A 15,422-nucleotide genomic window follows, 5' to 3' on the forward strand; every position below is an offset into this window, starting at 1 on the left:
ACAACCTCAGCTGGAGCAACAACACCACCAGCCTGATCAAGAAAGCTCATCAGAGACTCTACTTCCTCAGACGGCTGAGACGAGCTGGTCTGGAAGCTCAGTCCTCACCTCCTTCTACAGGTGTGCAGTGGAGAGCATCCTGTGCTCCAGCATCAACGTGTGGCATGGAGGCTGCACAGCTGCAGAAAGAAAAGCTTTGCAGAGAGTGGTGAAGGCTGCACAGAAGATGTTGGAGTCAGTCTCCCCACCATCACAGACATCTACACCTCCAGATGCAGGAAGAGGACCACCTGCATCATGAAGGACCCCACTTACCCAGCACACACACTTTTTGCCCCACTCCCCTCAGGAAGGAGGTTACGGAGCATTAAGTGTAGAACCAATAGACTGAGGAACAGCTTCTACCCTGAGGCTGTTAGACTCATGAATCTCTAACCAGAAAAATCACATCATGTTGCTGCTGATCTGTTTCATGTTGCTGCTGATCTGTTTCATGTTGCTGCTGATCTGTTTCAATGTTGATGTGTTCATGCGTGCTCATCTGCTCACAGACTCGTGTTCATGTTTGTGCTGATGTTCGACGTAATGTTTTATGTTATGAGTGCTTAGTGTATATTTAGTTGATGTTTTTCTTAGTTCATATCTTAGATGTTATTACTGTTTTTCTTATACATTTTATTGTTGGATGTAACTGGGACCCTATGTACATAAATTTGCTCCATCACATGTACCAAATGAGGTGCGAATGACAATAAAGAAACTCTGACTCTGACTTCTTTCTCCCTCACTGACACTCATTCACAAACCCAGCCTCTCCCCCGCAGCTTGTGTGAAAACTGCAGCTCCTGCTGTGAACAAGCTAGATGCATATGCAGATATCAATCATTACAATAGAGCTTTGTTGACTCACAGTGGAGACACATTCCTGATAGGTGTGAAACTGACGGTAGCTGCTAAAAAGGAGAAATTTGGTGTTCTCCAGGACATGAACAGCTTCAAGAGCATAGGAACTATTAGTTCCTATGCTATTATATTATCTTATAATATGTCCTATATTATTCTGATGAATGCTCAATAATCCAGGTAGAAAAATCTAAAAAAGTTAAGTCGGGTCCTCAGAGGACCCGACTTAACTTTTTTAGATCCTATATTATTAATTAGTCAGAAAGAAACAAGCCATAACCAAACAGAACCTAGCTCAGTAAACAAGCAAACTACTCAACCATGTGAGCTTTCTAACAGCTTTGTTAATAAAGGTTAATAAAGGTTGAATGAATATACTTCATTAGAATCAGACTTTTTAAAGATCAATCTTTCATGGTTCAGTTCAAACGTTGCAAGGTTTTGTCACTGGATATTGCACCCAATAAATGCTGTTTTGGAAACTCTAACCATTTACTTTTACTTAATACTCTTACTTTAAGTAAATTTTATAAGAGTAATTTACTTTTGATACTTAAGTACATTAAATGTCAGATGCTTTGACTTTTACTTAAGTAATAATTTTAAAGGTGCAAATATGCTCTTATCTGCTGTGCTGTATTGCTCGATGTATCACTCATTCAACGTTTATTTAAACACATAAATCACATTGAGCCTTAAAGACTCATTTTCAAGTGAGACCTGTTTGGACAGACAAAAACAGTGGTAAGCTGGACACATGTAGGAGTTGGAGGCGAAAAAAATGACAACCACTTTTTTTTCCCTGCCTGAGAAAAAAACCTCTAATATTAAAAAACACCTCGCACAAACAAGCACATAGGGAAGTAGACATTCTGCGGGGGGGGGGGGGGGGGGGGGGGGGAGCGGTCAGCATGTTCATTGATGCTCTCGAGGGCACTGTAAGAGTTCTGATAAGGATGGAATAATCAGTCAATGTCCTCTGGTGAGATCCATAAACATTCTAGATGTATGTCGAGGAATAGCCGTTTCACGTTTCACCTTCCATCCAGAAGGCGGCAGCTCCCTCCGGCTTCTCTGCAGTCTTTTATCATCAAACTGACCCGATTTTTCGAACTGGACTAAAGTTGGTCCTCCTTCCAACCGAATTCGGTGTTCAGTGACTCAGAGAGCCGGACGGGACCGTCCAAAAATATATTTTGGTCCAGGACCGGCCGCTCCCACCCCACCGGTCACTCTGAGCGCACCCTGCCGGCCAGGTGACCCCTCGAGCCGGGGAGTCGTTGCACGAAGGTCCGGTGTTTTTTCTCTCTCTCTCTGGACCTCAACGAACTCTTATCTGGACCTTTGTGGTTCTACCTGGTTCCAACAAAAATCGCCGGGTGGTATTTCGCTGGTTTTTCTGCCCATTTGAACTGTGACGTTTTATGGTCTGAAACTTTTCTGCATCATTCATATTATTGTCACTATTTTCAGTTCTCAGACTATCTGGAGTCACTGAATCTTGTTAATACACCTGAATCTGTCCATCACTGCAACTTTCACTGTTTTTGGGTTCTGAATGATCACATCTTCATTAATGTTTCTCATGGTTCTATTATGGGGGCTAATTGTCACACTGTTAACTCCTGTAATTACACATCAGTCACAAAAAACTCAAGAAAATGTCTGATAATTGTTACTTCTCTCAGGGATTCAGCCCAACCCTAGACCCCCCACTAATTACAACACACCAAATGACTTTAAGAACGTGTCTGGGCTTCATTTTCTGCATGTAAACGCTCGTAGCCTTATGAAAAAACTTGATGCTTTGAAAATTCTGATCAGTTCTTCTGGGGCAGATATCTTTATCTCTGAAACCTGGATCAACAAATCTGTAATGAATAATGACCTGGCAATCAATGGATTTAACATCTACCGCTGTGATCATCAAAAAAGGGGGGGGGGGTCGCTGTTTACATCAAAGATTCTTTGATTGCTAGTCTTGTGTCTTTTAAAACAATTCCAAACCAGTTTGAAGCCTTATCTGTAAACATCACCTTGAATGGAGGTTAGATCTTAACTGTAGTCTGCTGTTACCGCCCCCCCTCAGCATCACCTGAGGCTATGTCTGCACTGAAGGAATTTCTTGGTAATTTAAAATTCAAAGAGGTCCTTTTGGCTGGAGACCTCAACATTGATTGGGGTAAGTCAACCCCCCTCTGTGATAAATTCAAGGAATGCTGCCTGTCTCTCAATTTAACCCAACTGATCGACTCTCCCACTAGATTAAATAAAAATTGTCCTGAAAAATCCTCCATCTTAGACCTGTTTCTAACTAATATGCCTCACAAATTCCTTGGTACAGGTGTATTCGCTGATATTATGAGTGATCATTGTGTGACAGCTGTTTTGAGAGATAATAAACTTCCACCTTCTAAGCCCAGATTAATTCAAAAAAGGGATCTGAAACATTTTTGTGAACAGTCATTCCTCTGGGATCTGTCTCACTTTGACTGGCATCATATTCTGTTAACTGATGACGTGAACTCCGCTTGGAACTATTTTCATAATAGTTTCATTTTTTTCGTGAACAAACATGCTCCTTTTTGTCAGTTCAGAGTAAAGGGACGAGACAGCCCCTGGTTTACTCCAGAGCTAGCTGACCTCCTGCACAGGAGAGATCATCTTTGGGCCACAGCGAGAAAATCTGACTCAGACACTGATTGGTTGAGTTTTCGACAGATGAGGAATAAATGCACAACTGCTGTCAAAGCAGCAAAACGCAACTATTTCTTATCTCAGACCTCCAAAAATCTAAATGACCCCAACAGATTCTGGAAAACCATCAAATCTCTCTCAGGCTCCCCCCAATCATCTGACCTCCCATCACAACTTCTCGTTAACTCTGTTCCTGTGTTAAATAAGCACGAGATCCTGAACTGTCTCAACAAACATTTTGTTGCTTCTAGTTCTTTATTTGACACAGTTACTAACAGAAAATCAGCCATTTCCCCTAATAACCAAACTTCTACAAATCAAATCCCTCCTACAAGTCAATCCTCAGTTAATCACACCTTCTCTTTTTCGCCATTCTCAGTCAGTGAGGTTAATAAACTGTTAAAAGATCTTGACCCTAAAAAATCTGCAGGTCCTGATGAACTTCCACCTTATTTCTTAAGGCTGGCTGCTCATATCATCACAATCCCTGTGACCCACATCTTCAATCTCTCCATAAGACAAAACTCCATCCCAGACACTTGGAAAACAGCCTTTGTTCTTCCTTTGCTGAAGGGAGGAGACCCCACCTCACTGAACAACTATTGACCAATCTCTAAACTCTGTATTTTAGCCAAGGTTCTAGAAAAACTGATAAACTTTCAAATCAAAAATTACCTGGACTCATTTAACATCTTACCTCCCCATTAATCCGGTTTCAGGAAACAACACAGCACAACCACTGCTTCACTGAAGGTTCTTAATTATGTTGTTGAAGCACTGGATGCTAAGGATTATTGTGCTGCACTTCTCTTAGACCTGTCTAAAGATTTTGACACTGTGGAAAATAACATTTTGTGTCATAAACTCTCAGAAATTGGTTTCTCAGAACACACCATTGGTTGGTTCTCTAACTATCTTTCAGACCGGAGGCAATGTGTTCAACATAATGGTACTTCCTCCAGTTATTTAACAGTTAACAATGGTGTACCACAAGGCTCAGTCTTAGGACCCACCCTCTTTACAATCTACATACATAATGTAGGTAAAAACATCCCTAATGCATCCATACATTTCTATGCTGATGACACAGTTGTTTATTGTCGAGCTAAAACTGTTGCTAAGGCTTTCCAGCTTTTGAATTCTGCATTCAGCTACATCCAGAAATATTTGTTCCGCCTCAAACTTGTCCTAAATGCCGACAAAACCAAAAGGATGCTTTTTTCAAATAGGAAGTTGGTCCCAGCAGTTCTTCCTCCGATTTCATCCTCAAATGGTGTCCCCATTGAGATTGTTGATTCCTATAAATATTTGGGTATCTTGGTCGACTCACATCTCTCTTTTAAGCTCCATGTGGAAAACTTGATAAAGAAACTGAAAGTTAAACTGGGTTTCTTTTTCAGAAACAGATCCTGTCTAACCCTGAATGCTAGAAAACGCCTTGTATCTGTGACTTTCCTTCCCTCAATTGATTATGGTGACATTATTTACATGAACGCTCCTACAAGAACCCTGCAGATGTTGGATGCTGTCTATCATGGTGCACTAAGATTCATAACTGGCTGTGATTATCGAACCCACCATTGCACCCTGTATTCACTGGTTAACTGGACATCATTAACTTCACGCAGACTCTCTCACTGGTACATTTTCATCTTTAAATCACTTCTTGGTCTGCTGCCTTCATACATCTCCTCCTACATGTCTCTGCGTGAGTGCAGCTACGGAGTGCGCTCTCAGGACATTATTACCTGCAGTGTTCCCTCAGTGAGGATTGAACTAGACAAAAGGGCCTTCTCCTACTCCGCTCCTGTTTCCTGGAATATCTTACAAAAAGACTTGAAGCTCTCGACCTTGACCTCTCAAAGTGACTTTAAGAATCTGTTGGACTCCTGGCAGGGACCAATGCAGACATGTTCCTGTTTTTAGTTTTCTACATTCGCCTTAGAATCTAGCTATTTTTTGTTTTTTTGTTACCTTTTCCTTTTTCCTTTTTTCCCTTTAGCCATCCTATTTGTAAAAAAACAAAAAAACAAACAAAAAAAAACCTGTATTATGACTTTTTATAATTGTTTATTGTTGTTGCTGTTGTCCTTTGTTGTCATCTTTCTTTGTTGAAATCAGGTCTCTCTTGTAAATGAGTCCTCGAGACTCAATGGGATTTACCTGTCTAAATAAAGGTTGATTGAATAGCCAAGAATAACGTCTGAGAATCCAAGAGTACTGAAATGATGACACAAAGTTTATTCAGCTGGTTTCATCTGGTTATCAGTTGTAAATTCCTCAGGAAGGGGGTGGTGGGCGTCAGATCACATGTTCTACAGGCGAATTCAGATAAGATGGCCTTTAAGGCCAGCCAAGGGAGCCAAATTCAGATAAACACACAGTTGTTTTGGGGACAGGCAAAACTTAATGACATCTACCTTGAGTCTGTGTTGGTCCACTCAGTTCCGAAATGTCCAAATTACATGGCCACACAGATGGAACATGACTGAGTAAAATCCCCAAGATCTGATCCGTTCAGCCCAAAGTATTTGAGTCTGGGTACTTGAGACACAAACCAAGCCATCATAAAGGCAAGCAGCGTGATCGGGTCCAAATTTGTTGCTGACAACTTCTTTGATTGATTGATAAAACCAGCAACCAGCCGAATCCTACAAGCAGGGATTAGTTATAGAAAATCCAATTAAATATGCGTCCTTAAAATCCACAGATGGCAGCAGAGATAGACACATCATCAAGTCTTCCAAGTCAATGAGATATCCAGCTGCGTGCGTGCCAACAGGGCAAATCGGCTCACCTAAAGCCTGTCTTCTCTTCAAGAAATGTTGTAAGTTGAGTTGAGGGACCAACTGATCAAAACAAGTCCATAATTATGGTTCGGAAGATATGCAAGAGAGTCTCACAAGCAGTTTCACAGACATACAGAGCAGCAAAGCAAAGCGGAGAGAGAAGCATCCGATCTTGGCAAGAGCAAGTGTTGTTGCTGTATCTTGTCCTTTATTTCTATATGCTTGACTTGTGGATCTACTTGTCTTTTGGTGGTATCAACAAGTACAGATTGAACTAAGTCAGAGAATGTATTTGAGTTTGTTGTGTGCGGGACATGAACTAACAGGGAGCTGCTGGTGTGTGTCCCACCTAATGACAAGATCACCAGTAAACTGGAACTGCAGAAGAAAATAATAAAACAACTCCATAAAAGGACTTCCAGGAAATGAAGACATCAGTTTGAACTAGTTTAGACAAAGAACTGAAAGAATGTTGTGACATGTCTTTGGGTGGAGCTTTTGTGCTTAAATACAGAAGAAGCTAAAGCTCCGGTCAGACGCGTCTTGGGTTTTTGTTGTATCTCTGTTGGTTTGGGGTAAGAGCGTCTCCTTTCAGCTGAAAGCTTTAATAAATGTTGGTAATACTTTTTAACTTGAATCTCTCTGACTGATTATTGTGTCTTTTCTCCATGTATCTCCTAACCAATGAGAGGAACAGGTGAATAGGCTTAAAAGTCTGAGTTGTGTTGATTTTCTTCGACAAAGGCGACTTTAACTTTTACCAAAGTAATTTTATGGTAAAATACTTGTACTTTCACTGAAGTATCACTTTGAGATACTTTATACAACACTGGGAATAACATACGCATCCACGAGATTACAGAGAGAGAAAAAGGCGATAACTTGCAGAAATTTATAGAGAATTTTATAAAAACTGAATTCTCCCTCATGGATATCACACTGGACATACAGCACTGCCATAGGTCCCACAGCCCTAAACCACCACCTAATTCTAACTCCAGATTTATCGTGATACATTTTCTGGAGTTAACAGTGAAGGACCTTGTGCTTCCTTCTGCATGGTGTAAAAAAGTGATACAGCTGAAAGGAAGGCGGGTGTATTTCGATGACTACCCCAGTGACATCCTCGCGAAATGTAAAGCATGAAACCCCATCAGAAAGATTTTAAAACAGAAGAGATTTGCTTTATATAGTTGCTCCAGTGTATCAGCAGCTTAATAAGTATCTTAGTGCTTAGTTAATAATATTTGTTTATTTGTTTGTGTTACTTTTCTTAAGTGAACACAGTGGATGGGGTCATCACCAGACATAAATGAACATCTAACTAAAAAAAATGGAAACATTGCACGTGAAGCAAGGTGGTTGAAAAAACAGAAAAAAATAGCATCAACTTGGACAAGAAATGGAAACATCTGGATCAAAATACAGGAAGGATCTCAGGCTAAAATAATAAAAGACCTGAAAGATCTGGAAAAACTAAAATAAGCTCAGGAAATGATAGATGATAAATCATTGACACAACTTCACAAGCAATAAATAATCAAAATATAAAACAAACAAATACATTATAATATGGCAACATACGAAGACTCAGAGTTTAAAATATACAATGTTGAAGATGTGATGGATACAAATTTTTTCTCTGAAATACAAGACTGTGAATATTACAATGAAGAACAGTTTAATGACATCAATATAACAAATGGAGGTCTCTCTATTATTCACTTTTATAGTAGAAGTATAAATGCAAATATATCCAAAATAACAGATTATTTAAAACAACTAAACAGAACCTTTACAATAATAGCACTGTCAGAGACATGGCTCAACGATGAAAACACAACTAATGTTCACATGGAAGGTATGAATTATATCATGTGAACAGAAGCAACAAAAGAGGTGGTGGAGTGGCTCTATTTGTTAAAAATGAAATAAAATGTAAATTAATTAATGAAATGTCAATAGTTGTTGATAATATCATGGAAATAATAACAATAGAAATAATAAACAAGAATGATAAAAACATATTAATAAGTTGTGTATATCGATCTCCAGGATCAAATATAGAAATATTCACTGATAAAATCGTACAACTATTGGACAAGAGTTTTAATAAAAGCATTTTTTTCTGTGGAGACTTTAATATTGACCTGGGAAATAAAACAGATTCAAATAACATCAGTACATTTACAAATTCATTGTATAGTTTAAATCTTTATCTGTTAATATCAAAACCAACAAGAATTACAACTCATAGTGCTACAATAATCGATAATATTTTCACAAATGTAACAAATGGGGATGTGATGGGAGGTATTTTAATGAGTGATTTAAGTGATCACTTACCAGTTTTCATGATTTATAAAAATGATCAAAGCATTACAAAAGAAATTACAATTAAGGAAAAAACAATAAACACATCAAAAAAAGCAATGGACAAATTAAAAGATGATTTACATAAACAAAGCTGGAAAGACGTGTATGTTGATGATGTGAACAGATCATATGATGAGTTTATGAATATTTTAGGAGCTCTGTATGAAAAGAATTGTGTGCAAAATAATTGTACAAAGAGAAATGTTGTTGATCAACCATGGATGACGAAAGTGTTGAGAAATGCTTGTAAAAAAATAATTATTTGTATACATGTTTCTTGAAATTGAGAACACAAGAGGCTGAAGAGAAATATAAGAAGTATAAAAATAAATTAGTAGCGATTATAAGGAAACACAAGAAGGAATATTATAGTGATTTATTAAATAAAAGCAATGGTGATATGAAAGCAACATGGCAAGTAATAAATAGTGTTCTGAAAAGTCATAAAGCAAAAACAGGTATTTCACAATATTTTTTGAAGGATGACGATGAAATCCATGAAGAAAATGAAATTGTAAATGGATTTAATCATCATTTTGTGAACGTTGGATCAAGCCTTGCAGCTAAAATACCAAAAGTAGACAATAATGTGAACCATTCCGTTATAAGTTGTGACAACAGTATTTTTCTTAATGGAACTGACAAAGAAGAAATAATGAATGTTGTAAAAAATCTTACAGATAAGAGATCAAAAGACTGGGTGGACATGGATATGATGTTTGTAAAGGACATAATGAGTTATGTTATCGAGCCGTTTACATATATTTGTAATTGATCATTTTCAAAAGGAATATTTCCAGACAATATGAAAGTAGCTAAGGTAGTTCCTCTCTTTAAAAATGGTGATAAATGTGTGTTCAATAATTATAGACCAATATCCTTATTACCACAATTCTCAAAAATTCTAGAAAAACTATTTGTGACCAGATTAGATAAATTTATTACTAAACAAAACATTCTAAGTAGCAGTCAGTCTGGGTTTAGAGCAAAAAACTCTACATCAATGGCTCTCATGGAAATAATGGAACAAATAACTACTGCTGTCGATCAAAAACAGTATTGTGTTAGTATTTTTGTTGATTTTAAAAAAGCATTCGATACTATTGACCACACTATTCTCCTTGAAAAATTAAATAAATATGGTATAAGAGGACCAGCATTACACTGGGTATCTAGATATTTGAAAGATAGAAAACAGTTTGTACAAATAAATGGTGTAAGATCTGACCTGTGCAATATCACTTGTGGAGTTCCTCAAGGCTCTGTACTTGGACCAAAGTTATTTATTTTATATGTGAATGACTTAGTGAATGTATCAGGACTCCTCAAATGTGTCCTTTTTGCAGATGACACCACATTTTTTTGTTTGGGTAAAGATGTAAAACGGATGTTGGAATTGATGACGACAGAATTTGATAAAATACAAACTTGGTTTAAACTTAATAAATTATCATTAAATTTAGATAAAACTAAATACATGATATTTAGTAACAAAAAGAGAACTGTTGATGATCCATTTAAAATTGAGGGTGTTGAGATTTGTAGAGTTAATGAGATGAAATTTTTGGGTGTAATCATTGATGAACAGCTAACATGGAAAAATCACATCAATTCTGTAAGAACAAAAATATCTAAATCTATTGCAGTACTATACAAAGTCAGGGAATTATTAAATGATAAAGCTCTGTACATGTTGTATAACACAATCATTGTTCCACATTTAATCTATTGCATTGATGTTTGGGGGAAAGCATGTAAAACATTTACAAAACCTATTTTTATTTTACAGAAAAGAGCTGTAAGAATTATCACCAGAAAGCATTACAGTCACCCATCAAGCACATTATTTTATCAACTGGAGTTATTGAAGTTCCATGATTTGGTAGATTATAGTATTTTATCAGTTATGTATAGGGCTCAAAATAACACATTACCATTAAATATCCAAAGAAATTTTGTTAAAAGACAAAGTTGTTACAATCTTAAGGGGATAGAAATATTTGTCAAACCAAAATTCAGAACTAGTCTGAAGGGAAGGTCTACCTCAATCCAAGGAGTTGGATTGTGGAATGTTCTAGAGAGTGATGTAAAAAATGTCAAGTCAATGTGTACATTTAAGAAAAAGATCAAAGCTGAATTGTTAAAAAAGTATATATGAAGTAGCTTAGTGTGTGTTTTGTATTAGAATTAGAAAAATTAGAAAGTTATTCATTTTGTTCTGTTACTTGAAAATTAATATGTCTGAAATAATTGTTTGAAAAAAGGGGCAGATAAAATAAGATTTTTTCTTCTTTCTGCTGCCTTTCATTTTAAATTTTTTTGTATCTTTTTATATATTGTTATGGAATTGTTTTGTACTTTTTTAAAATGAATAAACTTCATACCATACCATATGAGAGTGCCCTGAAGAGATTCAGCAAGGTTAGATCTATGAAAAAGGCCTTCACCAAGATTAATGTGGACCACAACTCCATTGTGAGAATAATTACAATTGCAGAGCTAGTGATCACATTTCCGGATACCTTCAAGGAGCTGCTCACAGAAAAGAAACATAACGAGAAGATCTCCCAGTTTGCAGAGTGCTGCACAAAGGCTATTACAAAGGAGATGGCTGAAACGATCACAACACACAAAAAAAGGAAAGCTCCTCCCAATAATATACAAGTACAATTAGAGTTAGGACTGTTGAAAGAAGTTCCTTTAGTAAAATAATACTGTATAGCAGTCACATGCCAAAGTATCCCTGGGCAAGACACTGAACTCCTCAATGCCTCTGATGTGTGTCCCATTGGTGTATGAATGTGATTAAAAAGCACTGATTATTCTTTATACAGAAGTAGTAGAGTGCTGTATGAATGGGTAAATGAGGGCACAGATTGTAGTGTAAAGCACTTTGAGTATCTTAATCAGATAGAAAAGTGGTATATAAGTACAGCCCATTTACAGTCCATCTCTAGACGCAGAACTGCTGGGTCCATCTTCTGATGCAAAGCTGCTGCGGTCATCTCCTAAAGTAAACCTGTTGGATCCGACTCCAGATGAAAATCTGTTAGACCACCTCCAGATGCAGATCTGCAGGGTCCAGCCATAACCACAGTCCCTTCAACGGACTCATCTACTGCTGAGGCTCCCACCATTGGTTCTCCTGCTGAGGCTCCCACCGTTGGTTCTCCAACTGAGGCTCCCACCGTTCTCCTGCTGAGGTTCCCACCGTGGGTTCTCTTGCCAAGGCTCCCATTGCTGGTTTTCTTACTGAGGCTCCCATCGCGGTTTCTCCTGCCAAGTCTCCCATCGCTGGTTCTCCTGCTGAGACTCCGATCATTGGTCCACCTGCCAAGGCTCCCCTTGCTGGTCTACCTTCAGTGGCTATGCGTTGGCTTTCACCACTGGTCTGGTCTGCCTACTGTGGCTCTCACTTATGTTTCATCTGCTGTGGTCACCATCGCTGGTTCGCCTGCAGCCGCAATCTCTTCAGCAGCCTTATTGCCTATAGCCACAGCCACCCCAGTGGTATCGTCACCTGCATCCAAGGCTTCTCCAGTGGCCTGATCACCTGTGGCCATGGCCTCTCCAGTGGCCTTTACACCTGGCTCCACGGCATTCACAGGGATCTCCTCTCTCCTGTTCTGTCTGGGTCCAGGAGGGTCCAGGTGTACGCTACAGCTGCCCTTAAAGGGAAGGTCTCCTAGCCACCCACCAGAACTCTGGTCTGCTAAGGAATATGCCAGAAGCCTGGTCTGAAAATGGATGGTCTCCAGGCCGCCCCCCAGATCTTCTGTCCTGCTTTGGACGGTCTCCTGACTGCCCACCTTGACTCTGGGGATTGGGGTTTCTGTGTTTCCTTTTTGTGTTTAGTATTTACCCAGGTTCCTACCTGTTAGTCTTCTGTTTCTTGTTCCTCATGTTCCTTTGTGTGCCCTACTTCCTGTTGTTTTCCTACTTCTCACCCAAGTGGATGTAGCTCTCTCCTTGTGATTTCAGTGGGCATCCCTTGGGGGGGGGGGGGGGGGGGGGTCCTGTAGGGTTTCTGGGGTCTGGTCCTGTCTTTTAAGTTTCCTCATGTTTGCCAATCACCCTTCAGTGTTCCTCCTTCCTGTGTTCCGGCTCTGTCTTACCTGTGTTCAATCTAATTTCTGCAGGTACCTGTCATTTCACCGTCATTATTGTCTGTATATATTCAACCCCTTGGTGTCTTGTCAGTGTTTCTGGATTGTCCTTCAAATGGCTTTATGGTCTCCCTTCCTCTGTGTCCTCCAGTAAGTGAATTAGCTGCTCCATCTATGTCTTGTTTTGTTCATTTAAAGGAAATACATTCTGGTAATCATTTTACCTGGAGTCTCTTGTTGCCTTCCTGCACTTGGTTTCAACACTGATGCAGATCATGATATTTTCTGCTTTAAAATTCAGACAAGACAGAGGTAGTGGTTTTTGGACCTGTGCATCTTAGGAAAAAAACTTGCAGTCTTTCAATGTCTCTGGATGGCATTAATTTGGTCTCCAGTTCTAAAGTTAAAAGCATTGGGGTTATTTTTGATCAGAATGCATCTTTTAACCCCCATAAAAATGTTACCAAAAATGCTTTCCTCCACCTGCGGTTTTTTTTTCTTCTTCTTTCGGCTGCTCCCTTTGTCAGGGGTCGCCACAGTGAACTAAGTCGCACGAAGACTTCGCAGTTATTTTTACGCCGGATGCCCTTCCTGACGCAACCACAGACCACCGAGCTACCACAGTCCTCTGTGTGGAGCAGAGAGCTGCTATCTAGGACACCCGGAGGCACAGATAATGGGGGTTAAGGGCTTTGCTCAAGGGCCCAAGGTGGGGCGAATGAGGGTAGGGGTAGGTGTGGGTGCGTCACCTATCCCACCCACATTTTTGATGTTGTCGGTACCGGGGCTTGAACCGGTGATCTTCTGATCACAGGCCCACCTTCTCTAACCTCTGCGCCATCACTTCCCTGCTTTCCTCCACCTGCGTAAATCACTACAATTAGAAAATCTTGTCCAAAAATGATGCAGAAAAACTGGTTCACACATTTAACACGTCTAGGTTGGACTATTACAATTGTTTACTCTCTGGGAGTCCACAAACTTTATTACAAAGTCTTCAGCTGTTCCAAAATGCTGCTGCCAGAGTTTTAATGAGAGTTGATAGAATATATCATATTTCTCCAGTTTTAGCTTCTCTCCATTGGCTTCCTATAAAATTCAGAATATAATTAAAAATCTTATTTCTAACATGCAAAGCTCTCAACAACTTCTAAAAAAGTTAAATCTGGTCCTCTGGACATTCAAAAAAAACAAACAAAAAAAAACAAAGCAAAACAAACAAAATTGTAGAAACGTTTTGTCTTTCATCCGAGAGACTTCCTCAGTCTGAGGTGCTGTATTCAGCTCAGTCTTATAAATAGCACCTTCTCAGAGTGGATCAACCAGTTTTGCTGCTGACAACCAAAACCAGCTGCTCACATGATCAAGAAGGACCATCAGCCTAACAATGTATCATTAGCACACTGATGGCTGTTTACTATTCACAGAGGGCTGAGTGATACTAGCAATCACAGCATTGTAAGAGGGGGACAGTTGAACCTGGAGGCCTCCACCCCTGTTTAATGATGGACGATTTCTTTTCACAAAGATGGCCTCCGTTACTCCTCTCTCAAACCATCATTCCTCTCTGTCCAGGATGTGCACATCTTCATCCTTGAAAGAGTGACCGCTGGCCTGGAGATGAGTGTAGACCGCAGAGTCCTGGCCTGATGGTGTTGCTCTTCTGTGCTGGGCCATCCTTTTGACCAGTGGCTGTTCAGTTTCCCCCATGTAATACTGATCACCCTCCTGACACTGAACAGCATACACAATATTACTCTGTTTGTGCCGGGGGACTGGATCTTTGGGGTGAACCAGTCTTTACCATACCATACCATACCACTTTATTTATAGTGCACTTAAAACAGCGACAAGGCCAACCAAAGTGCTGTACAGACAGAACAACAGGTAACACACAAAGCAAAATACAAAAAGAGGTAAATCAGAATATAGACATAAAAATGATGCAGATAATGACGACTAACCAGTGTGGAGCATACAGGATCAAAACACAGATCATCTGGTGTTGAAAGCTACTGAATAGTAGTGAGTTTTTAAACGGGACTTGAAAACCGAGAGGGAGGGGGCCTGTCTGACAAGCAGAGGTAACTCGTTCCAGAGTCTTGGTCCTGCTACAGAGAAGGCCTTTAATGTATTTTGGCGTTTAAAAGCCACTGGGACGTTGTCTAAAAAAGTTAAATCTGGTCCTCTGGACATTCAAAAAAACAAAACAAAGTAAAACAACAAAAAAATGTAGAAACGTTTCGTCTCTCATCCAAGAGACTTCCTCAGTCTGGGACGTTGTGTTTAGAAAATAAACGTCTCAGTTTCTCTGATACCCCCTCAACATACGGAATGACCACTGGTCTGGGTCTGGGTTCCTCCTTTTCACCTGTTGGCTGACTGGAGTCCTGTTTGGGTTTCTTCTCTGCTTTCAGGAAGGCCCAGTTAGGATATCCACATTGCTCTAGAGCCTGTCTTGTGTGGGATTTCTCCTTCTGCCTGGCTCCTGAGCTAGTGGGTACGCTGTCTGCTCTGTGGTACAGAGTCCTGATGACTCCTAACTTGTGCT

The 15,422-nt window shown here is 39.5% G+C and overlaps 1 protein-coding gene across 1 annotated transcript in view; it reads right to left on the minus strand.

The window, feature by feature from the left end:
- The window catches only part of LOC119412086 (laminin subunit beta-3-like), a 69,565-nt gene extending 56,897 nt beyond the window's left edge, over positions 1-12,668 (minus strand). Inside the window, exons 1-2 of the mRNA XM_037679062.1 lie at positions 12,640-12,668; positions 12,286-12,581 (exon numbers count right to left, since the gene is read on the minus strand). Of these exons, the coding sequence (XP_037534990.1) occupies positions 12,286-12,581; positions 12,640-12,668 (325 nt within the window). The remainder of the gene's footprint in view (positions 1-12,285; positions 12,582-12,639) is intronic.
- Positions 12,669-15,422: the final 2,754 nt, after the last annotated feature.

Source organism: Nematolebias whitei, chromosome 7 (genome assembly GCF_014905685.2).
Source record: "Nematolebias whitei isolate Nwh7 chromosome 7, NemWhi1, whole genome shotgun sequence".
Classification (NCBI taxonomy): Eukaryota; Metazoa; Chordata; class Actinopteri; order Cyprinodontiformes; family Rivulidae; genus Nematolebias; species Nematolebias whitei.